This window comes from Arachis hypogaea, chromosome 11 (assembly GCF_003086295.3).
Source record: "Arachis hypogaea cultivar Tifrunner chromosome 11, arahy.Tifrunner.gnm2.J5K5, whole genome shotgun sequence".
Classification (NCBI taxonomy): Eukaryota; Viridiplantae; Streptophyta; class Magnoliopsida; order Fabales; family Fabaceae; genus Arachis; species Arachis hypogaea.
In genome coordinates, this window is record NC_092046.1 from 137,988,167 (window position 1) to 138,016,081 (window position 27,915).

At 29.1% G+C, this 27,915-nt stretch overlaps 1 protein-coding gene across 16 annotated transcripts; it reads right to left on the reverse strand.

Annotated features, from left to right (window-relative positions):
- Window positions 1-20,981: 20,981 nt before the first annotated feature.
- LOC112722905 (phosphoribosylaminoimidazole-succinocarboxamide synthase, chloroplastic) lies at window positions 20,982-27,645 on the reverse strand. 16 transcript variants are annotated; one of them, XM_072207528.1, is made up of 14 exons: window positions 27,249-27,628; window positions 24,897-25,804; window positions 24,241-24,566; window positions 23,966-24,067; window positions 23,741-23,870; window positions 23,282-23,368; window positions 23,113-23,201; window positions 22,661-22,741; window positions 22,243-22,332; window positions 22,062-22,151; window positions 21,877-21,927; window positions 21,749-21,795; window positions 21,416-21,473; window positions 20,982-21,332 (listed from the first exon to the last, which is right to left on the reverse strand). In XM_072207528.1, exons 3-14 carry the CDS (start codon window positions 24,553-24,555, stop codon window positions 21,273-21,275), a joined length of 1,200 nt encoding a protein of 399 aa, XP_072063629.1. In that variant the 5' UTR covers window positions 24,556-24,566; window positions 24,897-25,804; window positions 27,249-27,628; the 3' UTR covers window positions 20,982-21,272. The 16 variants fall into 16 exon arrangements, with proteins under 16 accessions (XP_072063629.1, XP_072063630.1, XP_072063625.1 ...); XM_072207529.1 differs by having other exon boundaries at window positions 21,749-21,782; window positions 23,282-23,374; XM_072207524.1 differs by having other exon boundaries at window positions 23,282-23,374.
- Window positions 27,646-27,915: the final 270 nt, after the last annotated feature.

The window sequence follows — 27,915 nt, forward strand, 5'->3', positions numbered from 1 at the left end:
GTTTCTCAGAAGAAATAATGCCTCATCGAATCTTCTTGACTTTACCAGCAGATGAACCAAAGTGCAACAGGAATCTAATGAGTGAGGGAACAACCCTCCAACCCAGTTATAAAAATCTAAAGCCAACTATGGCGAGTTCTGGAACAACTAAGAATTAATGACATTTTTTATTACATTCTTCTTTAATTCTTAGTTGTTCTAGTTTTAGTCCTAACAATAAACTTGGTAAGATGGCATCACATATAATATACGATATGTAATGGAAATAGCCTTCAAAGGGGATGATGTCTACGCTTGAAGGAATGCCTTGGTGTGATGGAGCAATTTATGCTGAGGAGGCATGAGTTCTTTGATAATTGGAATGTCAATAAAAGCATGGAACCATGAGTAAAGCTTAGGTATTGACTCTGCATCAATAAGGTTGATGGCCACAACTTCCTCAGCTATTCCGATCCAGTATGGAAGCCAGCCAATAGCAATGTCCGCAAAGCCAATGTTATCACCTCCAAAGAAGCGTTTTCCCTCAAGTCCAACCTCAAGCCTCTTCAGATTCTCTCGAGCTTCTTCTGCTGCCTTCTGTTGCTCTTCTCCTACATTGGAAAACGCTGCCACAACCGTTAGCATACACTGTGAAGAGTTAAGAGTCACACCCAATTAAATTAACTCGTGTCCACAAAAAATAGCCACTAAATCAGCAACTTGCATATAATACATATGAGAATACAAATTTATCTACTTAATATATTAAAATTGGGTTTTCCCAACTAATGAAAGTGAGGTGTCGATCCCTCGTGACTCCGTTTTCCCTCCAAAATAAATACACTTTTCTCTATTCTAAATTATTTTATAAAAAATATTTTTATTATAATTATATTATAATTAATATTTAATGAATAATACATAATTATACTAATTTAAGAATATATCTTCATTATAATTATATTAAATCACTATTTAATGCATTATTAAACTACTTTTTAATTATCAATTGAAAATACTTTTAATAATAATAATAATAATAATAATAATAATAATAATAATATATGATAATGATATGATAATGGCACCGGTCGTGGTAATGATGATAAAAATATTTTATTCTAATCATAAAATGATCAAATCTTATGATATTAATAACGCAAATTAATTTTAAATATTTTTAGTCATTTTAATTATATTAATTTTAAAAATATTGATATAATTATAATTCTTATTTATTATCCAATAATAATAATAATAACTTGAAAAACCTGTATATAAACTATTTCAATTATCCGTGTATTATTATTAAAATTTTATCTACTTAATATATTAAAATTGTGTTTTCCCCCAACTAATGAAAGTGAGGCGTCAATTCCTCATGAATTTATTTTTCTGCCAAAATGAATGCATTATTTTCTCTTCTAAGTTTATTTTATAAAAATATCTTTATTATAATTATACTATAATTAGCATTTAAGTAATAATGCATAATTATACTAATTTAGGAAAATATCTTTATTTTTAGAAAGTACTATTCTCATGTAATGAAAGCACTATTCTCTCTTTTAAAATTATTTTTAGAAAAATATCTTTATTATAATTATATTACAATTAGTATTTAATGAATAATACATAATTATACTAATTTTAAAAAATATATTTATTTTTAAAAAGTACTATTCTCATGTAATGAAAGCATTATTCTCTCTTCTAAAATTATTTTTAGAAAAATATCTTTATTATAATTATATTACAATTAGCATTTAATGAATAATGCATGATTATACTAATTTAGAAAAATATCTTTATTATAATTATATAAAATAATCTACTTAATATACTAAAATTGGATTTTTCCCTAACTAATGAAAGTAAGGTGTCAATTTCTCATGAATTTATTTTCTTTTCAAAATAAATATACTATTCTCTCTTCTAAATTTATTTTAAAAAATATCTTTATTAGAATTATATTACAATTAGAAATTAATGAATAATGCATAATTATACTAATTTAGAAAAATATCCTAATTATAATTATATAAAAAATTAAACATAAATTTATAATTCTAATTGCCATAAATATGTTACTAATGTTCATAGTGGTAAATTGATATTGCAATAATTAATTTCTATAATTATTTTTGTACTACTAAAGGCTATATATAGTATTTCTTTGTGGTTAGTGAGTCTAAATCTAAGAATCAAAGCATTCTTTTTTTCTAATCTATTATTCTTCTTTGATTGGCCAATTGTTTCTAAGGAGCTTTGTAGGTCAAGTTCAACTCACATCCCCTCCATGTTTTCTACGTTTGTCCGAAAATATTTGAAGTGGAGCATATAATGAGATTGAATTTCCTCAATTTAGGTTCAGTTTCGAAAAATTTGTGTTAACCTTGAAAATGCAATTCAAATATTGGTACTATATTTAAATTTTCTTCTATTAAGCTTTTTGTATTAAAAATAATTTTATAACATATTGTGATTTTTTTCAGAAACTACCGGCTTTCTGGTGCATTAATGTAATACTATTGAAGAGAATAAAAGTCAATTTAGTTTGACAATTTTAACAAAAAGATAGTCTAAATTTGTACGGATTCTATGTGTTCGATCGTATGATGTTATTTCGGTTGGTTGTTACGAGAATAACTCTAATCTATACGTATTTAAGGATTAGAATAGATTAAATATTATTTAAGTAATTTAGTTCTAATATTGGTATTATTTGATTAAATTAGTTTTAGAGAAATTTAAATTGTTGTCTCAATTTATATATTATGACTATTCTTTTTGGATATGTTATTTTTAAACTTTTTAATATGAAAATTTTTTCTTTTTTTTTTTATTTTTAAGTTTGTTTTTTTTTTGGATATATGTATCACCATTTTTTTATTTCAGATTAGTAATGTAATTATTAAGAGAAATATAATTCATCAATAGATTAGAATGATTAAAAATTTAATTATATTGTGTGGACACAAGATTGATTAATTAAGATTAAGGCGTGAAAAAAAAGAGTCATAATACGTGATTTTGCTTTCTTGCTAATATATAAAAATACGTGAAAAATTTTTAAAATATCATCATTAAAAAAAATTTGTTAGTCATGCATATAAAAAGAGATTGGAGGGGATGAATGGGTATAAAAAATAAAAAATTATTATTTGATTAGAAAAAAAATAATTATATATATATATATATATATATATAAAATCATAACAAAAAAATAATTAATATATGTGACTTAAATTTTTATATGTACAATTAATATATATATGTGTGTTATAAATGAATATTTAGAATTATATAACAAAATTATTATATATGTATAGATAAATAAAAAATTATTATAATTTATGAAAATTACAACATTAATAATAAAGAATAAAAAAAATTATCGAATAATTATAGACTCAAAAAAATTAATTATGATAAAAAAATTAATATATATGATTTAAATATATTTACATACAATTTATATATATAGATATATAAACTACATAAAGAAGTATTTAAAATTAGGTTTAATTACTCTGTTGGTCCCTATAGTTTCATAAAATTTTCAATTAGGTTCTTATACTTTTTTTCTTTCTAATTGGGTCCCTGCACTAATTTTTTTTCAATTAAGTCCCTCTTAGTAGTAATTGGCTAAATTTTATAGGGACCCAACTAAAAAAAAAAAAAATTGGTATAGGAACCTAAATAGAAGAAAAAAAAAGTGTAGGGACCCAATTAAAAAAAAAAATTGGTACAAAGACTCAATTAAAAGGAAAAAAAGTATAGGAACCTAATTGAAAATTTCGCGAAACTATAAGGACCAACAGAGTAATTAAACATTAAAATTATTTAACAAATAAATATATTCTAAAAATAAAAAAATTATTAACTAAACAATTGATATATATACATATAAATAAATACAAAAATTAGTATGATTTATGAATATTATTATGCGTATGATGGTATTAATAGAATAACAAAATCATTGAATGATCGTAGGCTAAAAAAAATATTTATAATAAAAAAATAAAAAAATAATTAATATATGTGACTTAATATATATGTATACTTAAATAAGGAAATATTTAAAATTATATAAATAAAATAAGTAAATGTATCTTAGGAATAAAAAATTTATTGACTAATCGATCAATATATACTGGTAGTACAAATAAAAAAACCATTAAATAAAAAAAGAATAGTATGTTTTTAATTTTGGGAATAAAACGTAAATAATTATAATATAATAATTTCTTTAATTATTAATATTTATAATTGTTATTTTAAATCATAAATTTAGAAAAAAAGTAGATTAACAAAAACGATTAATAACTATATTAGAGTTGATACATATAATACTAGATTAAGAAAAAATAAACGCATAACATGTTACTTTTTTATTAATCAAATTACTACAATCAACTTAATTTCAATAAAATAATTTAAAATTATAATTTTAACTTTATCACATAGTACAAATTATTGAACAATTTATTATCATGTACATGGCATGGATTATTAAACAATTTTTCATATATTAATTATATTCCGTTACGGTATTAAGACTTTGAACATAATTTTAATTTAATTTTGGACAATATCAAAAATAAATAAATATATATATATATATATATATGATATGATATTTAGGTATTAATTATTGTTATTTATTAACTTATTTTTGGTATTTAATTATTAAAATATTATATATTAATTATATTCCGTTTACCGTGTTAAGACTTTAGACATAATTTCAATTTAATTTTGAAAAATATTGGAAGCAAATATATATATATATATATATATATATATAATATTAAATTAAAAGAGTAGATTTTAATTTTACATAAAATAATATAATAGATATAGAGTATAAATAAATTTACTTGACAAATATAATTATTCATAGTGTGATATTTTATTACGATAACATATCTTTGTGTATCGGCTCCCTATATAGCAATAACATATATATATATATATATATATATATATATATATATATATATATATTTCTTTTTAGCTTATTATTTTTCTATCACATGACATATTTATTATTATATTTCAAATTTAGAGTTTCTTTGATCTAACATTGCGGTGAAAGAATGGCAAGCAAAAAAAATGAAAAAAAAATATAGGAACATTCCAAACATAATTACGGCTAATATTTTTTTCTTTGGTTTTCAAATATATTATTTATTTTATTTATTTAGAGTAATAACTAAATTTATTATAACTGTAGTACAATTATCCTTAAACTATTAGTATTATTAGTATATTTTAAAATTTTTGACATATTATTAGTATATATAATAAGCAATAGTAAATTTTCTTTCATGTTTATCATTTAAAAAATTTATAATTTTGATATAGTCTTTATTCTATTTTTTTTCCATGCTAATGACGATTGATTATGATTCTATCAATAGTATCACCTATAGTAGATTATACGAAGAGAAATTATGGAAAATAAAGACAATAATTATAAGCCTATAGAAAGTCTAATCCAAGTTTGACAAGAGCAAGACGGCTTACATAGAAATAGTTCTAATAGATGATAAGATTAGTTGATTCATTTACTAAATTTTTTCAAGTAATGCTAAGTTCAATTTATAAATAGAGTTTAATTTTGATGCACTGACAGTGTAAAGCGTTTTACACAGTCGTGCAATCACATCTGTTCTTTTTGGATGACCATTCACGCGGTCAATGTGAAAGGTATTTATTTTTATTGATGTGTCATTACGTAATTGGATGCACGTGTAAAACTACTTTACACTGTTAGTGCATCAAAATTAATTCTTATAACTATTTGTAGTTCATATTTTAAGTTAATTTTATTAGTACACCATTTCACAAGTTAAAGACAATTCTTTTTAATAGCTTTTATATTTAATTTATTTTGCAGTACGATAAAATTCATTGTTCAATCAAGAATTATTTGATAAAAATATTTGAGAATGAATTGGTAAAAGGAAGGTCTATGTCTTTTCAAATTTTGAGATTGAGAAATCAAGCAGAATATATCTTGTGACTGTACACACGTGCAAAATATATTTTAAGAGTTTATATTAACCCACACAAAATTATTTTCCTTTTGATTTTAAATTTTGCCAAAAAATTGTATAATAATATCATTTTATTGATAACAAAATTTTAACAGTTTATTTATGAAAATATTTGAAATTGTATTGTGACTTTTTTAAAAGGTATATTCTTTTATTAATATACTATTGTTAGTTTTATCGTTTAAAATAAAATAAATCAGTAAATTCTCTTTATTTTATACACGTACGAAGTTATAATTTCTTATATTATTCACTCATTTGTCCTTAATTTGGTACTTTTAATTCAATTTTTTTTGTTCAATTAGATGTTATTGGACTCCTGAGTGGAAAAGAAAAACTTATATCATGGTCAAAAATAGAGAGAAGTGACCAGTACATTGTGATTGATCTTCATGATTTGCAGTATGTAAAATTTTAATATTTTAATATGAATATTTCTTTTGGTAATAATTATGTGTTGTGGTGCAAATTTTTTTTTCTTTATGTATTACTACTTACTCTCTTAATTCTCGCTTTCATTCAAAAATGAGAAAAAAATAAGATGTATACTATGAGATCAATTTACAATCCAATTACTTGATCATTTATATGATCACTGAGTAACTGAATATATAATTTATTCTCTAATTTATAAAATTTAACAAAGATATTGGTAACATATTGGTTTCGCATTTATTTATATTTTATTTATTTATGTTATATTTGTAATTACATTATATCTATTTTTATCAATATATTTTTTAAAAAAAATACCGTTAGTGTTAGTACATGGTGTATTAAATAAATTAAATGGTAGAAACACGTAACTATTTTTTTTTTCAGTCAAGATTCAGTAAAATACTATAATTTAGACTTGCAATATCAATATATTAATAATAAAGTGGAGAAAAAAATGTAATATTATATCAAAGAAAATTTTTTAAATCATAATTGTAATTTATGATTGAAATCATAATTTAAATATTTTAAATGGAATAATCTATCTACTTAATATATTAAAACTGGGTTTTCCCCCAACTAATGAAGATGAGGTATCGATCTCTCGTGACTCCGTTTTCCCTCTAAAATGAACTTTCCTATTCTCTATTCTAAATTATTTTATAAAAAATATCTTTATTATAATTATATTATAATTAATATTTAATGAATAATACATAATTATACTAATTTAGAAACATATCTTTATTATAATTATATCAAATCAATATTTAATGCATTATTAAACTACTCATCAATTATCAATTAAAAATACTTTTAATCATTTTAATAATAATAATAATAATAATAATAATAATAATAATAATATATGATAATGATAATTACCCGTGATATCATTTATTGAAAAAATATAACATAAAAAATATCATTTATTTAAAATGCCATTTATTGTATATAATTCATAAAAAAATATATTTCACTTTTATTATTGATTAGAAGATAACTTATTTATATTTTGATTAATTTTATTTATTATTATTATTATATTTAATTTACAGAAAATAAATTAATAACCATATTATTATTTATCAATAAATTAATATTGATAATGATTACATAAAAATTATTTAATATTTAATATTTTTATATTATTTATTTTTTATATATTTTGATATATTTATAAATATTTTTTATTATTTTTATATGCTATATGTTTACCTCCACTATTTAAAATTTTTGGATTCGTCACTACTTTTGAGCGTGTTTCTTAATTTATTTTTTATAATTCATTGAATACAATTTATTACAGTAAATTAATTATATCAACTAATTGATTTGATTAGATATTTAAATATCACACGATTTATTATAATTCATATCAATCAAATAATTGTAATTTATTATATCAATTATTTTATTTCATTAATTTATAAGGTACATAATAACATAGATGATTGTTACTTATAATGATTAAATACAATAAATACAAATTAATTTAGTTTAAAAAATCATTGTGTCATATGTTTTCCTATTTATTTTTTTAATTTATTAAATCCAATCAATTATAATAAATTAATTATATCAAGTAATTAATTAAATCAATTATTTCCTAATTTATTTTTTTGAATTCAATAAATCAAATAAAATCAATTATACTAATTATTTGTATCAACTAACTGATTTGATTAATTCTTAAAAATATTTTTATTTAATTTATTTTATTTATTTAAATACATGAATTATAACTGATTAGTTATTTAATTTTATTACGATAAATATGAAATTCTATTCCGAGTATAAAAATATAAAATTTTATTCCTTCCATTTTTATTTTACCACTATAAAAGACCATATATGCTAGAAGAAAATATCGTTCATTTATCAATTACTCTTTCATTAGGTAGCTTTTACAACAATTCTTTTTCTTCCTATGAGGCGTCGTCGCAAGAAATCAACTATCGTGGATACAAACCACCACACACTCTTCAACTCCCGTGTTCATCATTCAGAGCAATATATGATATGTTATCCATGAAGCATTTATAGACCATGGTGTTATCATGTATGCATAAATAAAAAAATTTCCGTAATTAAGCTTAAGTCATTTACCTGTTTGTGTGGTATATTATAGTGTGAAATTACTTTCAATTTGTGTTGTGCAATGATATTATGGTTTAATTTAAACTTTTGTTTTAGAATTGTGTTATGATTTTATCGCATCATTTTCTCTTAGATATCAAGTTGATGTATTTTTATTTATTATTATTGAAACGGATGTGATATAAAATTTGTAAAAAAAAAATAAAATTCTCACACTTAATTTATTTTATTGTAGTCTTTTATCTCTTCTATTTCTTTTTATTTTCTTCTTATTCATTTTATTTTTTTTAAATATCATATAATTTATTATAATTTATACCAATTAATTAATTATAATTTATTATATTAGTTAGTTTAATTCATTAATTTATAATATGCATGATAAAATAGATTATTTTTACTTATACGTTTATTCTTCTAAATCTAAATCTGAATAATTATATTTTTAGTTTTAGTTATGAACAAAATATTATTAATAATAAATGATAATTAACCACTCATATTTTTAATCAAAGTGTTTAGATGATTTTTATATTTATTAATATTAATTATTGATTATTTTTTGTCAATAAAGCATATTATAATTTTATGTTAGTTCATAATTGATTAATGATTAATATTCATGAAGCTATGTTATTCTAAATATTTTATTTAAATGTATTTTAAACATAAAAATGTATTATTTTTAATAAATCATACTTTTACTTTTTTTAATTATTCTAAAGGAATATTTTATCAAATACTAATTAAAGCCATCCTTCCATTTGCTTTTACTAATTTATTATCTAATTATTATTTAAAATTAAAATTTATTAATAAATTTAATATTAAAATTAATTTGGTTTTTTATTTAGAGTGTTTTTCGATTTTTTTAATCTAATCAAACAAAACTATTCAATTATAAATAGTCACTTCTATCTTATTTTATATTATTAACTAATTAAAATTACTAAAATTTAATAATACAATTCTGTTTTATATTTTTATTTTTAGTTCAATCCATCTAAGCTATATATAATTATTTTAATTTTTATATTTTATAATGTAATACTACAAACATTAATAGCAAAATAACATAGTAAATTTTCATGTTTTAATATTAAATATAAAATTAATACGTACAAAAATTTTTAAGCTTTTAAATCAATACGAATCATTGTAAATAATACTTATTTATGGCATAAACAAAGAAATACAAAATCTTAAGTTTAGCATATAAAAATTTAGGAACATGTTATATGTAGAAATGTAATCGCATAGTATCATTTTTTTTAATGGTGTAGACCAACAACTCTAATTTTATTTCACGGTCAAATTTAAAAAAAAAGTTGTAATTTTAAAGGTAGTCAGAAAAAAATAACAAAATTAATAAAAAAAATAGCTAACTTATATTATTCTATTAATTTATTTAATATAATAAATTATTTTTATTTATATTAAGATTAATTTTAAATATTTTAAAATAAAAAGTATAATTAATTATAATTTACATCTTAAATTATGTTGAGTACATGATATTCTATTGTGCTGCTAAAAGTAAAAATGAGATAACAAATATAATTTTATTTCTTAATTCAGTATATTTATTTATATTTTATACTTTTTTTACGATTAATTTTGTACGATGTTGGTATATTAAATAAAAATACCTGTTATAATAACAAAAAATAAAATAAAATTTCAATCAATAGTTTTATATTCTTTACTTTTTTTTTCAATTTTATTTTGGATTTTAATTTATTACTAAAAGGTAGTGAAATTCTATTAATACTGAAATAAAGTTGCAAAAAGGTCCATAGGGTAGAATAAGTAAAATAATGTGATACCCATATTACAACATCCAAATGAAACAACCTAAGATCTAAAATGTTTATCTTTCTCTTTCTCCCGTCTATTATATTATCGATTCTATTATATAAAAATCGATTTTTTACATTTAATGATAGAATCAACGTAGCATGTTTCTGAGAATGTTTCTTAATTTATTTTATTTAACTCATTAAATACAATTCATTATGATGCATTAATTATATCAACTAATTGATTTGATTAGATATTTAAGTATCACACAATTTAAAATTATGTATATTGATTTGATTTTTATGATATATAAATTTAAGGAATAAATTAAAATAATATAACTTATTACTTATTTAATTTGAATACAACAAATACAAAATTAATTTAGTCAAAAGTTTATTATTTTCTAATCTTCTATACATAAAAATGACAAAACAAATTGTAAAAATAATCTTTTTATCATTTTTGCTATTTTAATTTTATTTTCTTTGCTTTTTTTATGTGTACTTTTATTTTACATTAACTTTGTGTATTTAATAACAAAATATACTCATATTAATTCTATCATATAATAATATATTTTTCTCCTATGTTAATCAAAGAATTTCAATAGTTATCAACTACATCTAATAGAATGATTGAGAAGTGAGAACTACGACAAGTTAAACCCAGATTTAAAATGCTGAAACGAAGGAAAGAAAACAGTGGATATATGATTAGAGAAAAATATATAATAACGAGAAATATATAAAATTGGATTTTTCCTCCAACTAATAAAAGTGAGGTGTCAATTTCTCATGAATTCATTTTTTCTCTAAAATGAAATCACTTTTTTCTCTTCTAAATTTATTTTAGAAAAATATCTTTATTATAATTATATTACAATTAACATTTAACGAATAATGCATGATTATACTAATTTAGGAAAATATCTTTATTATAATTATATAAAATCAATATTTAATACATTATCAACTAATAAAAGTGAAGTGTCAATTCCTCATGAATTCATTTTTCCTCCAAAATAAAAGCACTATTCTCTCTTCTAAATTTATTTTAGAAAAATATCTTTATTATAATTATATTACAAGTAGCATTTAATGAATAATGCATAATTATAGTAATTTAGAAAAATAAAATAAAGTCCAGTAATTTATCTTTCGACTACACACGTATGTAGAATAACTTTTAAGAGGAGTCACGTATAGTAAATACGGTCGATGATTGTAAAACTGTATACTAACATTGATATAATATTATTTCAGGTATATGTTTTGCAGGTATCAAAGAAAAGTGTTGAGTTATTTTTTGGTGGGTTTAAATTATTTATTGTTTATTAGAGAATTTTGTGCATTAGAATTCTCTAATAATTTATTATTTATTTTGAGCTGATTTTGATATGTTCTTACTTGACAGTAAAACAACATATAAAAAATTTTTGGTGGGTCTAAATATTACTAGGTTATTTATGGTCACATTGAGTATATATGTTTGATTTATTGAAAAAAGTAAATTACTAAAACTAATTAATAACTATTTTAGAGTTAATACATTTAATACTAGATTAAGAAAAAATAAACAATACATAATATGTTACATTTTTATTAATCAAATTATTATAATTCAAATTAATCTTAACAAAAGAATTTAAAATTATAATTTCAATCTTATCACGTGCATGGCACGGACTATTACACTTGTTTCATTTAAAAAATTCATAATTCAAACATAATTTTTATACACTTAATAGCTACATTTGAGTTAATACATTTAATATTATATTTAAAAAACACGAACAATGCACATCATATTATTTATTTATTAATTAAATTATTACAATTTAAATTAATTTTAATAGAATAATTTAAAATTTTAATTTTAATTTTCTCACGTGCATGGCACGGGTTATTACACTTGTATATACTGAAAACAGGATCTGTCTATCAACTCTTTTGAGCTTTTCTGATGTGCACAAATAATAATTTATAGATATGCCTCATATGCGAGTTTAATAGTAATTATTATTTTTTTACATTTACCACAAATTCCTTTCGTTTTTGCTTCTCTTCGTACGCACTCCATCCTCTGCCACCGTGACTGCGTCTTTCTTCACTGCCGCCGCCGCCTGAAGCTCTGCTCTGTTCAACTGGTGGAAAGAAGCTGTGATATTTTTCTGTATCTCCTCAGCCCAGTACCTCATTGTCTCATTCATTCTCAGTATCTATCTTCTCTCTTCGCGTCATTCGTCAGCCTCAGAGTGGTGGCGTGGGTCTCAGCAAGTCAGCATCATCGTCAGCGCTGTGGTGCTCTACTTCCAGAGTTTCAATGGAGCCTCAGACTTAGGTATATATGAATTTGCTTCATTGATTGATTTCATTTTTTTTGTTCCTTTTATCTTCTTGCTGTACGAATTTGTTTCATTGAATTCATTCAATTATTTTTTTTTATACTTATTTTTTTGTTAAGGTTTTTTGTATGAGTAAATTTCATTCATTTCATTCAATTATTTGTTTTGTTCTGTTTATTTGGTTGTTTGAATTTTTTTGGGTTCTAGTTATGAGGGTTAAAAAATTTTGGTATTTGTTTTTAGAGTAAAGTATCGTTTTTGTCCCTAACGTTTGGGGTAAGTCCTATTTGTGTCCCTAACGTTTAAATCGTCCTATTTGTATCCTTAACGTTTATAAAAGTGATTCAATGTTATCCTACTATCAATTATACTAACAAATCAGATTATATTTTTCAATTATTCTCACTTGGATATATTTATTATCAATTAGGTCTCACTTGGATGTGATCGATTTTAATATTATATCCACTATTTGTGTTTAGATTCAATTATGTCCCTAGAAAAGTAAATTATGTAAATATTGTAGGAATTAGTTTCAACATTTGATGAGTTATTTTTCGGAGTAGATCATCGATTCTATCCCAGACATTTGTATTCTAACATCAAGAAGAGATTTTTAAAACTCAAACTAAAGCATTCATGATGTGTAATTGACGGCAGGATAACATTGAATCACTTTTACAAACGTTAGGGATACAAATAGGACGATTTAAACGTTAGGGACACAAATAGGATTTACTCCAAACGTTGGGGACAAAAACGATACTTTACTCTTGTTTTTATAATTTTGATTTCAATTTCTGTGTTTATGTTTCTGTTCATGATGTTCTAGTTTAATTTCTGTGTTTATGTCTCTTAAATCTCAGGGGCAAATGATGATGATGAGGCGGAGCAGAACCATCCATTGCATCAATAAAAGAAGAGTTTAAATTCCTTTGTTTATGTTTCTTTAAAATTATGCCTGGTCCGTTTGTGATGTAGCAGAATAATTTTGAACTGGCCTGACTCATCTTGTGTTTGATTTATATAATAAACATATTCTTAATAATTTTTTGTAGTTCAAAATTTGTTAGCAAAGTTAGCAGTGTACCAAAATGTGTAATTTGGAACTAGATTATTCCTATGGATTTCTTTCCATAGTAGTCGGATCTCTGACAGGGCAGAATATTTATAGGACAGGATAGAAACTTGACATTTGAGGTTGTGTTCTCTGCCTAAGTGCCTAACTGTTTCAAAAATTGTTTCTGCTTGTTTATTCAAGGTTCTTCGTATAATGTTCGGTGACATGGTCATGGACACGAGTTTGCAGATGCAGCACCATTACAGCGGTCTTCTGTTAGAAGAGCCACTTGAATCATTCAGTGGGAAGCTATCTCTTGACAAATACATGCCTGCATATTGGGATAGGGACAACAAAGCAAGAAGGACTTCATGTGAAGATGACATTTAAAAAGGGGTCGATACTTGATGATCAAAATTGAAAAATGCTTTTTACTGGTTATGCTAAATATGTTTATTTTCTCTCCTATTTTGTAGTTTTGCATTTTTCTAGCTATCTATCTACAGTGAGATCTAATTTTGCATTTGTGTATAATAGCAGGGTGAAAGTAGGATCGGTAAAAAATATAGATGCTTTTGAAATTCTTCTAGAAAAATCATATACACACTATGGTGCCTAAAAGGGCCGCTTTCTGGTGGTGCCTTTTGACCATGCTGTCTTCTTTTATAAGATTTGATGCTGGTATAGTTTGGATGAAGTATGATGTATCATTGATATTTTCTTTTCCGAATTGCTTTTAAGTAGTTTTTTATACATTAAGTTGTTACCGATGAATGAATAATTTATTTAGACTTTTAGTTAATCATATTGCAAGCCTTTAACATTGCTTTATATTGAATCCTTCGTGGAGCCTAAATGATGAAAATTTGATGAAGAAACTTAACCATTCTTTTTATACTTACAATATACAATTTTGTATGATTTTTTTGTGTTTTGATCTTACATCCTACACCATATCAAGAAAACTTTGGTTAATATTTTACCTCCAATTCAACTACCAAAGCTTTATGCCATGCTAAATCGCCATTCAAATAAGTTATGTAATACTCAAAAGCTTTTCACGTACAATTTCATGACAAGAAAGTTTTATGTCTGTCAAAGATTCGTCTAAACCAAAGCTACTAACCATATGAAAACCTGAAGAATATAGCTCAAAAATTTGGAAGATGTCATTAATTTTTTGATTGAGAAGGGGGATAGAGGCCCAAAACAAGAAAACTAATTAGCCATTTACTATTCTCGCAAACACTCGTTGCCTCCTATCAGCTTCAATTGTTGGAACAAGAAAGGGGAGAGGCAAAACAAAATGGTGGAGCCCTGCCGGAAGATTATGGGCATGCTTGGCTAGAACGTCGGCACTAAAATTGGCTTCTCTCAAGACGTGTTTCACTCGGAAGTCACCTGGATTTGCCTGGAGCTCTTTAATTGCACGGATGAGGGAGGTGCTATTATGGAGGTCCGTAGATGCATGCTGCAACAGATTCACTGCACAGGTAGAATCTGTCTCTACTTGTACCTTCTCCATTCCCATATCAATTGCAATTTTAAGACCTGTGTAGATTGCCCAAAGTTCTGCTTTAGTAATGGTTACCTTTCCAATGTTCATCATCAACCCTGCCATAACCAGGCCGTTCGAATCTCTGAGAATGCCGCCACACGAGCCAGAATTTGAAGTTTGCAGGACCGAGCCATCAACGTTAAGTTTGCTCCAGCCCGCTTCCGGTGGCTTCTAACCAATAAGGATCGAGTTTGTCACTCTGAAGGTTTTGATGCTTCTCTCTGTAAGGTCTAACGCTTCTTCATAGTTTCTGGCCACCCCTCTAATTTCTGGGATTACTCTTTCAAAAGGGATGTTATCTTGATTGAAAATTAATTCATTTCTTTTCCGCCAGATAATATTACAAGAAGTGAGAAAGAAAGTGGGACATGAAGTCCCACAGCTAGTGCGAGAAGTCCTGGACAGGTTATCGTAGAGCCAGTCTTGGAGATTCTGGCTGAAGAAAGGGTCCTGCAGGTCTCTATTTGAGTTGCTCATCCAAATGCCTTGGGCGTATGGGCAGTCCCTCAGCACATGGAGCAGACTCTCTTCAAGATTCGGGCATCTCGGACAGCAATCATTATCGGTAAGCCCCCGAACACTTCTTTTTAGATTAGTTAGCAGCGCGTTATGGCTTAGGAGCCAAGCAAAGGTTCTCAGTCTCTGGGGAACCCTGGTTTTCTAGCAAATTCTATAAATCTGGTCTGAGTCCCTATCTTCAACATAGTAGCTTTTGTAGGCTCATTTGATAGAGAAACTGCCCTGAGGTTTTGGTAGCCATCCTAGGGAATCCGGTCCGAGGGAGTGGTGGGGAGCTTTAACAGTACGAATCATAACGATAATCTCCTCTGGGATTAGCTGAGCTAACCTCTCCCAATTCCAACATCCTTCCGTCGTAGCATAGGTTGCTAAATCCTCGTCAGCTCTGTCTTCCCCGATCTGTTCCATCGATAACTCGCTCAGATCTGAGATACCAGGAATCCAGTGATCTTTCCAGAATTTAATGCTTCTTCCATTTCCAATCCTCCAGATTAAATTGCTTTGAAATCGGTCCCAAATTTTAACAATACCTCTCCAAGCATTAGAGCACTTCGCTTTTTTAGTAACCTTTGGAATAAGGCTGTCCCCGCAACTATACTTCGCTTTCATTACTTTCACCCAGAGAGCTTGTTCATTATGCACCAGCCCCCAAGCTAATTTCATGAGAAAAAGGTCGTTGGATTCTTGAGCCTTCCGCAATCCTAGCCCTCCTAATTCCTTTGGCTGGCAAATGGTATCCCAATTCAAAAGATGAATTTTCTTGTTCTCTACATTAGATCCCCAGAGAAAGTCTCTACACATTTTATCAATTTTATTACAGACCTCCTTAGGCATCTTCATTGTTTGCATAGTATAGCTCGGAATGGTAGACAAAACCGATTGAACAAGGGTGCATCTTCCGGCAAGAGAAAGGGTTTTCATGTTCCAACTTGACAATTTGGCCTGCATCTTGTCTAGAATTGGTTGAAAGTGGTGTTTTTCGCACTTCTCGTAGATGAGCGGTACGCCGAGGTAATTTCCTAAATTGCTGGTTAGCGGAATACCAAGATCTTTGCTGAGCTCCTCTCTTCTGTTGTGATTAACATTCTTGGAGAAAAAGATGCAGAATTTGCTAGGGCTGACTTTCTGACCAGAAGCTTTACAAAAGGTCTCCAAAGCTTCCTTGATTACTCGAACCTGCTCCTTGCTTGCTTCCGCGAAAAGAACGAGATCATCTGCAAAACAAAGATGAGATAGATGAGGACCATTCCTAGTCAACTTGATAGGTTTCCATTTTTTCTGCTCTATTAAGGAGTTAATTAGTTGAGAGAGTCTTTCAATACATAGGACAAAAGATAAGGGGATAAGGGGTCTCCCTGTCTAATGCCTCTTATTGGGTTGAAAGTCTCTGATGGAGAACCATTCCAAAGCAAACTCATAGTGGGGGAGGAGATGCAGAAGTGAATAACATTCACAATATTCTTCGGGATGCCAATATCTTTGAGAGTGTCAATGATAAAATTCCAATTTAGACGGTCATAGGCCTTCTCCAAGTCTATTTTGATTGCCATGAGTCCTTTACCACTAGCTCTCATCCTCATAGTATGGATCACCTCTTGTGCTACCAGAATGTTATCTGCACTAATTCTTCCTGGGATGAAACTAGCCTGGGTGTTAGAGACAATGTACCCCAAGTGCGCCTTTATTCTTTCTGCAATAACTTTAGTAATAATTTTATAGCAGACGTTACAAAGACTGATAGGTCTGAACTGTGCAAAGTTTTCAGGTGAGGGAACTTTAGGAATGATAGAAATTAAGGTTTGGTTTGCTCCAGCTATATTCTCAGGATTTCTAAAGATCATATGCACCCAATTCACCACCGAATCAGATACAATGTCCCAGGAATGCTGGAAAAATTTTGTTGGCAGTCCATCACTTCCTGGCGCCTTCCAGCTTCCCATATTGAACACAGCATGTTTAACTTCTTCATGGGTAATATTTCTGCTCAAATGGTTTAACTCAGCCTCAGTCAGCCTAGGGAACTTACCTGTGACAGGAAAATCAGGTAAAAATAAATTGTAGTTATTAGGAGCATATAAAGATTTGAAAAAGGATACTCCGAGCTCCTTCAGTTCTTCCACGTTATCAATCCATTCATCCTCGCTATTTTTTTAGAGCATGAAATCCAATATGATTTTCACAAGGAAAAAGAGCAAGTTTCTTGGCCAAAGAAGAAAGTTATCCAAATTTATTGAATTCAGTTATACACATAACATCATAAACAACCAATTCAATATAATAAAAAATAAAAAATGGAACAAAAAGAATCATCTAGGTTCACTAATAACAAAACTGAACTCTTTAGCTCAAATAAAATGAAATTATTCAATAAAATAACAATTGAGACATTCTTTCATCCATTTTCTTAGTACATCAGAAGATAGTGATAACTACATTTCTTTTCAAGAATGACACAAGGATGATATTCCCATTCACATATCATCATGTATGGCGGGTACATCACTCCCTCGATTGGATCCTCCTTGATTAGATCCAAAAGTAGTTCGCCTGCTCATGTTGGCTCGCTGCACCAACTGTACTAAGGCTTGAGCCACTTCTGATATTGGTGGTTGGAATCCAGGCTCCAGCTGTGCCAAAAGTTTATTAGTAGAATGAAACAAAAATATGCTAAAAGGTTTTATGACCACCTGCTCCCAATCTCCATTGGTGAATGAAATTTCACTCTTGATTCTGATGCCTCTATTGTCATGGACTTAACTTAGACTCACCAAATTAGAAGTTTAATAGACCTAAATCACACAAGTAAAAACAAGCCAATAAGTCAAAATGAGAGAATTCTGAACTAAGCTTAATGCTCATGCATTTAGTTATTTTTCCTAGTTCTCTGAATAGTAAGAAGCATTTGGGACATAATGGTCAGAGGGAATATATTTCAAGAGTAGTGGACTTTCAAATTTCAATGGTAAGGCTCAAAGGAGTTGACCAGAATAGTTTTGCTATCATATTTGACTGTTCAGATTTAACTATTGAAACAAGGCAGGTAGGTAAGCATAGAAATTTACAATTTATTCTAATACAAAGGAGGAAAATCACAATAAAGTAATTAATGTCTTCTACAAACAATAGAATCATAATGAAAAATCAAAAAATTGCAACCCATGAAGCTCCCTTTGATATCCACATAATCAGAAATTGAATGCAAGTACTATGTAAATTCTTATTTTAAACCTTCTTCCAGTAATATAGCATAAAATTTCCAGAATTAAATCTTTGCACACAAAAAATTGTTATCGTACAATCTGCAATTGTGATTTTGCTTTTCATATTATAATAATTACAATCTTGAGTGTAGTTCTACTGAGATCTAACAAGTGATTTCTCAAAAATTGGCATTGAAAAAATCTTACGAGATTCGAGAAGGAGCTCGAAACCATCAACGGGGCGTCAATGACCACGGTAACACATGGTTATATCCCCATCCGTGTCTTCTTGTCACCTAAACCATGTAATCTTGCTCTTCCCCTTCACCGTTGTCCTCGACAACATCGGTGTCATGGCCTTCTTGGCACTAACATTGGTAACACCGGCATTCGGGATGATGTCGTCGGCATTCATCCAAGGAAGCGTTTCCCAGATTAGCACACAGAGACAGTGTAGGGTTTCGTTTTAATCTGCCTAACTGCCTTACCCAGATTAGTAGACAGGTGGGGAGGGTTTCGTTTTACTCTAAGGAAGAGGAGGGGTCTTTTTAGAATTTTGAACCATATTATATCCTTTGATTTAATTTTTAAAAAGTTTTAAAAATTAATATCATCTCAACCGTGGGATTTTTTTTAACATAATCCAATGATCTTAATTACATGGTGCATCAGATGTGTTCAAAATGCTTGGGCTGATTTTACACTGATAATAATATATATATATATTTTTTATTTATACACAAATACATAAAGCTGATTTTTCATGAACAAATACGTAACATTTTTTAAAAATTACCCTTCATTTGTAATAAGAAATTCTATCATCTCTGTGAACTACACAATTTTGACTCCACATTTAATTATAACCACTTATTAATAGAAATTTATGCAATTTGTAATATGTCTAAAATCTAGTAATAAAGACAAGAGACACAATTTTATGTCATATTTTTGTCTCTATATTTTGGAGTTATTCTTAACTGTATGGAGAATAAATCATTATTCTTGCTCTCATTAATTAATTGTCTTGCACATTAGCATTACAGGTAAAATAAAAATATTAATAAAAAAAAAACTAACATCAAACTAAGACAATAAATAGTCAAGAGTAAGAGCATTTATCTGCTCTCATAGCACACACAGAAAAATTATATATTTTGTGTTGAATATATCTTTACTAAAAATAAATGCTTTCAGTGTTTTTAGTAACTAAATAATTCAGAGGATTTGATAATTCATAATAGTCTCTAAGACCATTTTTTTCAGTTCTATAAATGATTGATACTAAATATGGTGCTGCAACTCTCTTACCTTGTCATCAACGAATTTGGACCAGAATCTTGCCTGGGCCCTTTCATAAGGAGAATGTGGAAGAAGAGGGTTTTGCTTCCAGGTCTGGGTTTTACTTCCAAGTCTCATCAATATAATCAAGAATGAGCAGTGATTCAGCAAGGGGCTTACCCTGGTGCACAAGAACAGGTACCTTTTTGTAGACAGGGTTGTATTTAAAGAGCATGTCACTCTTGTTGCTGAGATCTTCTTCCACATATTGGCACTCTATTCCTTTAACTGCTAGTGCCCACTTCACTCTTAGAACAGCTGGACTACCCCAAAATCCTATTAACTTCACTGAATCTCCTTCCATCTTTTTGTCTTCTCAATTAATTTGTTAATCCAAAAGGAAAACTAATTGGATAAAGATGACTTTGATATCAATACCCGAAAAAGAAGGATGGCTTTGCTATCCTTCAAAATATGCCTATTTAACCTTAAAAATTAAGATAAAAAAATTCCCTAAACTACAAAGATGATTGATCATAGTCATATTACCAGGCAAAGAAGCAAAGCAATATTCCCTGAGACTTCATGTGAAGAGAGAGAGTATAAGAAGAAAGAAAGATCCAGAGCAATGTGACATAAGTTAATGAAATATTCATCATTCATTATTCAGTACAATGTGTGCCAAAGACATCGGTTTGGTTGACAGGTATACAAGTAAAATACATGGCGCAATTGGCAAGACCAAGCATGATTTCTATGAGAGTTAAATGTTCATCTGTCTTTTGGTTTTAAGCTTTATTTATATAATTTTTTATTTAAAAAAACACTTCTTGGTAGAATTTCTGCTGCTTGTAAGTTTTAAATATATCCTCAGAAAGGGGTCTATAGAATACAGAATTGAAAAAGTCCCGACATTCCCAGGCTACTTCAAAGATGCCAGTGCAGATGTAACATTTCGTGATATTCGCTCATGTATTGGCTCCTGCAAAAGGAAATGGAGTTATATTCCTATGACTTTATCAGATAATAGATAGCCAAAACGAAATGTTGAAACATATGGATTACCTCAGACGACAGCACCTCAAACTTTGATTTTGTTATAGTCTCATACAAGAAAATGTATCTGTCCAACAGAATTAGTATAACGACAAGATTATACGTTGGTTTGGAGAAATAAAGCAGCAGGTAGATCTATTTGAATGAGGATTAGACATGACAGACGTGCCATGCAACCAAAACCATGGTTGAAGCATCCTTGTGTAAAAATTGAATGATTAATTCAAGCAATTCTGGTTTCGAAAACCAAGAAACACATAATTCTATAGGCAATTTATTTGTGTATTTATCACAAAGAAGCACATAAAGTGGAAAAAAAAAAGGAGGAAGTTTTAGAAATACCGCCAAGACAATTCGCAAATAAGATCTTCAGGAGCTTCAGGAAGAACCTAAACAAGATTCGTTAGTGTGATTTGAAACTTTATTAAAGCATACAATCTAGTAGATTACAAGTATAAAATAAAAAATACCTCATCTTCATAAGGGTTGCAGTGATTTTTGAACCACAGCCTCAAGAACTCCTAAAAATTTATTTTTTAAAGATCAACAGATTATTTAATTGTCCATATTTTATGAAGAGAACAAAGACTAGTAATTTAGAATAAGCTACCATATCTCTAAACCTTTAAGTAAAAAAATAAAATATATAGAGCACCTTATCAACATTTTCAGGCTCCAAACCATTTTGAAAGCGCTCAAGATAAGAATTGGCAATCCAATATCTACTTGAATCAGGAGTGTGCACCTACAATTTTCAAAAATGAAACTTTATTCTATTTTCATAAATTGTGTGGAGTGCATTTCAGAATCTAATAAACATCAGGGATTCACTGAACCTCATCAATCAACATAATTGAACCGTCCTCTGCCTTCCCAAATTCATACTTTGTGTCAACCAATATAAGGCCATGTTCTAAAGCCACACACTGGAAATTCAAATTTCATCAAAGCAAGCCAATGTCAAAAGTTAAATTGCATCACAACAATAATAAAGATAAGCTTCCCACTCATCACAAGGAGATGGTATTTATACTTTTGTTCCAGTAAGGCATTATTGAAAAGAATACATGGACAAGTTAGAGATTTTCATTGAAAAATAAGTGTACACCATCTATTCATCTCTATAATCCAAATAACAGATAGCACATACATTGAGAATGTGTCGTTACTGTCTTGGGATACATTGAGAAAGCATGCCATTATTGTTTTTCATTTCACAAAATTTACGAATGACATGATAAAATGCTTAATTACCTGACCGTATTCAAATAGACTTAAAGCTTTTCTGCTGACTTCCTCATAATCAGCTCTTGTCATTAATCCCCTTTCTATAATCTGCAAAGAAAATGGATTATAAAAAGAATTGAAAAGGTTAGATAAAAGAAAACTATTAAAAAATAGTAAAAACATTATCCATCATTGATCATAACCTCACTAGTATCAAGAAGCAGCTGTACTGTATGATATGAACTAGGCTCTTAAGAAAATAATATTATCCACATGAAGAAAAACATTGACGCTGTCTTCTTTAAAAAAAAGGAAGAAAAAACCAGCATAATAAGATAGATCTACCTATTGTTTTTGTTTCTTATTCTTGCAACATTATTTGATCTGCCTATTCATTCCTTTGGTCTCTAAAACTAGTCTTTCACTGTAACTAATTGTATTTTAAAGATAGATGCAGATGAGAGTTCAAGGAATAATACCTCATCTAGAGTTACAGGAACATCATGATCTGCAGCTTTGGTTGTAGGTGTGAGTATATTTGCAGCCATCTTTTGGTTTTTTACCAAACCTGTTATATAACATTATAGCCTATTAAATAAAGAGACAAACAATTGTAAGAATGCAAAACAAAAAATATAGGGACCTCACCATCTGGGAGGGCATTGCCACAATAGTTCCGGATGCCTTTATTGTAGACTGTCCATAATGAAGTATCAGTACTTCCGGTCACAAAGCCTCTAGCTACAAACCAACAGTAATAAAGTGTCAACAAACAGTTTCTAGAATCATCATCTCCGCTTTTGTAAAGAAAATATTTTGATAATATTGATAGCAACATGAATAAAGAATGAGCTTAGCATGTTGAAGTTTGGGTAGCATGAATAAACTTAGAGCACTTAATGATAAATGCAATGTTTACTTTTATCCTAGTTGCTCCGGGGAAATATATTCTATTTCTATCGTACTTTTCAAGCTATCATTTTCAGCAAACTAACTCCTCCTCCACAACATATACCAAGCATATATGCCAATTCATAGCCATTGAAATCATTTGATAAAATGTGTATGCAAGCACCAATTCGAAATACCAATTAACAAAATACTCACCAACAAACTCAACAGGGAAAACAGAACATTTCTTTGCTATGGTAACATTAGGATCAGGAGTGGACACAACGGCATTAGCAGTTATATGCTGGGTTCTCTCAAACCACCACAAGCTTGTCTGGTTAAGAACCTGCAAGTGGTAATAAAGAACATTGAGTGTGATCCATGATCAACCAAGTAAACTGTTCATACAAAGAACAAGGATAGAGAATAAGAACACAAAACCTGTCCCTTGAAGGGAATTGAAGCAAGGATTCTATCAAATGCACTCTGGCGATCAGTAGTAACCAAAACAAGGTACTCTCCACTATCATATATGTCTCTAACCTGTGCCATAAGACCACAAGTAAACAAATTCATCAATTTTTCAAATGATTTTTTTTAGTACAATGTTTTCTGCTTTTATATTACTGTTGCAATTTTACTAGAAATCTCGATTTCCATTCATTTGTATTAATGAGTAGATAAATTGGAGAGGGATTAAAGAAGGAAATATGCACCTTTCCCCTGGTTTTGGAGGTAAGGGCGGGAACCGTATGGTGAAGATTTGTTTCGGAGAGGCAGTTGAAGGGGGATGTGGTTCTGATGGATTGGAGCACTTGGTTCTTGCGTGTGCTGTTGCGAAGAGTGTCGAGTAGAGCGGCGTGTTCTTGTTGTTGTGGTTGTGCGGCGGCGGAGAGTGTGGGGAAGTTGTTGTTTGGTTTGAAAGTGAGTGCGGAGGAGGTTGGGGGAGGCAGAAGAGCGGGTGTGAGGATGATTTTGAAGGGGGTTTTGGGAGGGTTTAACGCAGCAGCCATAAACATGGATTCACTCATCGCACTGCAGGCTTCAGGTACCGTTTATTGTAAAGAATAATGCCACTTTTTCAACACATAAGCAACAAAAACTAAATTGAATCCAATTCCAAACTCAGAATGAAAATTAAATTGAATTCAGAATCGCACCAGCATTCAACAAATTAAATAAATTAACCATCAGTAAAATTAACTCATGAAATTAGAAAATCAGAAATCCAGCAACAATATTATTTCAGAAAATAAGCAACTCAGAATAAGCAAAAATTAACAAAATCAGTAATTCAGTATCATTATCTCAGCAACTCAGAATCAGCATTATTACAAAACAAGCAAAAATATATTGAAGCAGCAGTGCTTACCGGCGGCGAGGGAGGAAGGGAAGTGGCGGCAACGGAAGAATGAGAAGTGATGGCGACAACGGCAGTTCCACCCGGCGGCAAGGGTTCGGTGATGAAAGTGGGATGGTGGCTGGGTATCGAAGAGGGTTTAGGGTTGGGTTTTTGAGTTCTATACTTCTTTCCAAGTTTTCAGAGGGAGAAAGGGCCAAAGGGTATCTATCAAAGAGGGGATTTTGATTTCTGAATCTGTTTTTTTTTAATGAAAAAATAAAAAAGACGGCGTTTGGAGGCCTTTCGTTTTGAACCGGTAACACTCCAAAAACCGGGCTGGTCTAACAATTGTTAATTACTGGCATAGGGCTGGTCTAACAATTGTTATTTTATACTTGTAAATAAGGTTCTAAAAACAGGACCGATCATCAAACCGCTCTAGTCACTGGTTCACTGGTTTACTGGTCCAACCGGTCCAACCGATGGTTCAACCGAAAAAACCGTTATAGAATAAAATAATAAATAAATTATAAATAAACATCCTAAAATATTTTCCAAATTTAAAACACTACACAAAAAATCATCAACCAAATTCATATGATCTTATCAAAATACAAACTCAAAAGTTAAATAGTAAAAAGAAATATCTAAATATTAAATTTTGACTTTGAGGGTTAACAGGATCACTTAACACCTCAGATTCTAATTTATTCTAATTTAGAAATGTCAGGAGAGTGAGGAGACAAAGGATTATCAATTTCAAAAGAATGTTGAGATAGAAAATGTTGATCATTCTGTGGTATTATGCTAACTGAACATGAACCTGAACCTTGCAAGATGACCTTTTCGGTTTAATCTTAGGCAGCGTTGCGTTCATCTGTTGTAAGAGAGCTCTCTTAGCAACAGATTCTTCTTGCTGAGCAAGCCATAAACGGGATCTAGTGTTGTTTCCAAGTTGAGGTATCAACATAACAAGTAGTCATTGAATAAGAAAGCATAACATATCACCAACTACCTATACACTTTGACTCTCCTTCCACTACCATCATCATCATTCATTAGTTTATTTATATATGGCATTGGCAGGTAGCTACCTACTCATTCAGCAACAACCAGCATTTGATTTGATTTCCATTTTTAGCATTCAACAACAACCATTACAAAACAGCAGCATAACAACAGCAGCAGCTTAACAAGTCACTAATCAGAAATTCCAAATTTAATTAGCAATCCTATTCTTGTTTCGTGCATTTAATTACTCATAAACAAAACTCAACTCCACTTGAATTGTTAATTTAACCTTGGTCTTATGGAATCATAAATAGGAATACATTACATTGCTCTTTCTTCTAAAATTCAAGCAACAACATATGATTTCACAATTTAAAACCTTATTCACCAGCTTCTCTTCTAATTCATTTGGAATATGCACAAATGCACTTTACAGTATCCAAATATCCAAATACAACAACTCAATAATCTCAAGTTCTCAACTCTCAAGCATAGTTGTAAGAACCGAACCGGTCATCAAACCGGTTAGGCTACTGGTTTACTGATTTACTGGTTCAACCGATAAATCGCTAGTTAAACCGATAAAACTGGTCCCACATAAATAAAAAATATAAAATAGTAAAAAATTTGAAAAATTTAAAATACATATCATCAATAGTATCTTAATTTGACACAATAAAAATAATAATCTTTAAAATTAGTTGTACTACTACAATTGAATTAATGTTCTCGGACAATATTCAATCACTCCTGAATTCACCATCATGGCATGTTCATCCAACTTATAGCAGGTAATAATAATAATAATCCTATCCTTGTCATATAGTTTTAGTTCATATATATGGTCACCTTATTCAAATTAAAGTCTTAAAAAGCCTTTCAAAATCACATTATACTATTGATTCTTTTTTCTAATTTCAAAACTAACAATAAATTTTCCAACACTATGCAGCAACATTATTATTAAAGGCACCATCAACATAAAAATCAACAATCTGCCATTAACTAGTTCAACAATATAACAAGTTATAACTCAACAATATATACATGATCAACAATTTGCCATTAACCTATCAGTTATTCACTCCCTTCAACAAATTAAAATCTAGTTTGCAGACCAATCTGGATGAGACAGATTCTGGCACAGCAATGTTACATCAACAAAAACAACTATACCCACTACGAATCAGAAAAAAAAAATCAACAATCTGTCATTAACTAGTTCAACAATATAACAAGTATAACTCAACAATATATACATAATCAACAATCTGCCATTAACCTATCAGTTATTCACTCCCTTCATCAAATTAAAATCCAACTAAATAACTAAAAAAAACAGAGAACATATTTCACAGTTTGGAGACCAACCTGGATGAGGCAGATTCCGGCGACGGAGAGACAGCACAGCAGCAGCGACGGAGGAGACGCGACGGAGAGGTAGCACCGCAGCAGCGACGCAGGAGACGCGACGACGATGACGAGAGACGCGGAGCCACGAACCCGACGTACTCGGACACACTGTGAAGCCGGCGAGACGAAGCAGAGGAAGAGAACCTTCGAGACTGAGAGAGACTGCGAGGAAGAGAGTGTTGGTGTGATGAGGGGAGGAAGAGACTCGAGAAGTTGAGACTCGAGATTGTTGGTGTGATGAGGTGAGGAAGAGAGGCTTCCAGAGCTCCAGCCTCCAGGTCCAGGGGTCAGGGGAGGGGTACTGGGGATTGGGGTAGCCGTTTAGGCAGCGTTAGGGCTTTTTCTCTCTTTTTTTAAAGAAACAAAACGACAGCGTTTTCGGCAAGAAAAGAAAAGAAAAAAAAAAAAAGAGATTTCCGAACCGGCCGGGTTTCACAAAATCACAGGTTTGCCGGTTTTAATCCAAAACCAGGCGGTTCAAACGGTTCTCTCCGGTTTTGTTCTTTATGCGGTCGATTTACTCAACCGGACTGGCCAAATGACCAGTCACCGATTTTTTGGTCGAACCGGCCGGTCCGGTCCAGTTCTTACAACTATGCTCTCAAGGACAGCAACAGGTATACAA

Bases quoted from the DNA above. Each gene is read 5' to 3' on its own strand.
- LOC112722905 (XM_025774104.3), bottom strand. From the start codon at position 24,555: ATGAGTGAATCCATGTTTATGGCTGCTGCGTTAAACCCTCCCAAAACC. The intron at 21,928-22,061 runs GTGCTCTATATA...ATAAATTTTTAG, and splicing joins AGCCTGAAAATGTTGATAAG to GAGTTCTTGAGGCTGTGGTT. The intron at 21,796-21,876 runs GTATTTTTTATT...AATCTTGTTTAG, and splicing joins GCAACCCTTATGAAGATGAG to GTTCTTCCTGAAGCTCCTGA.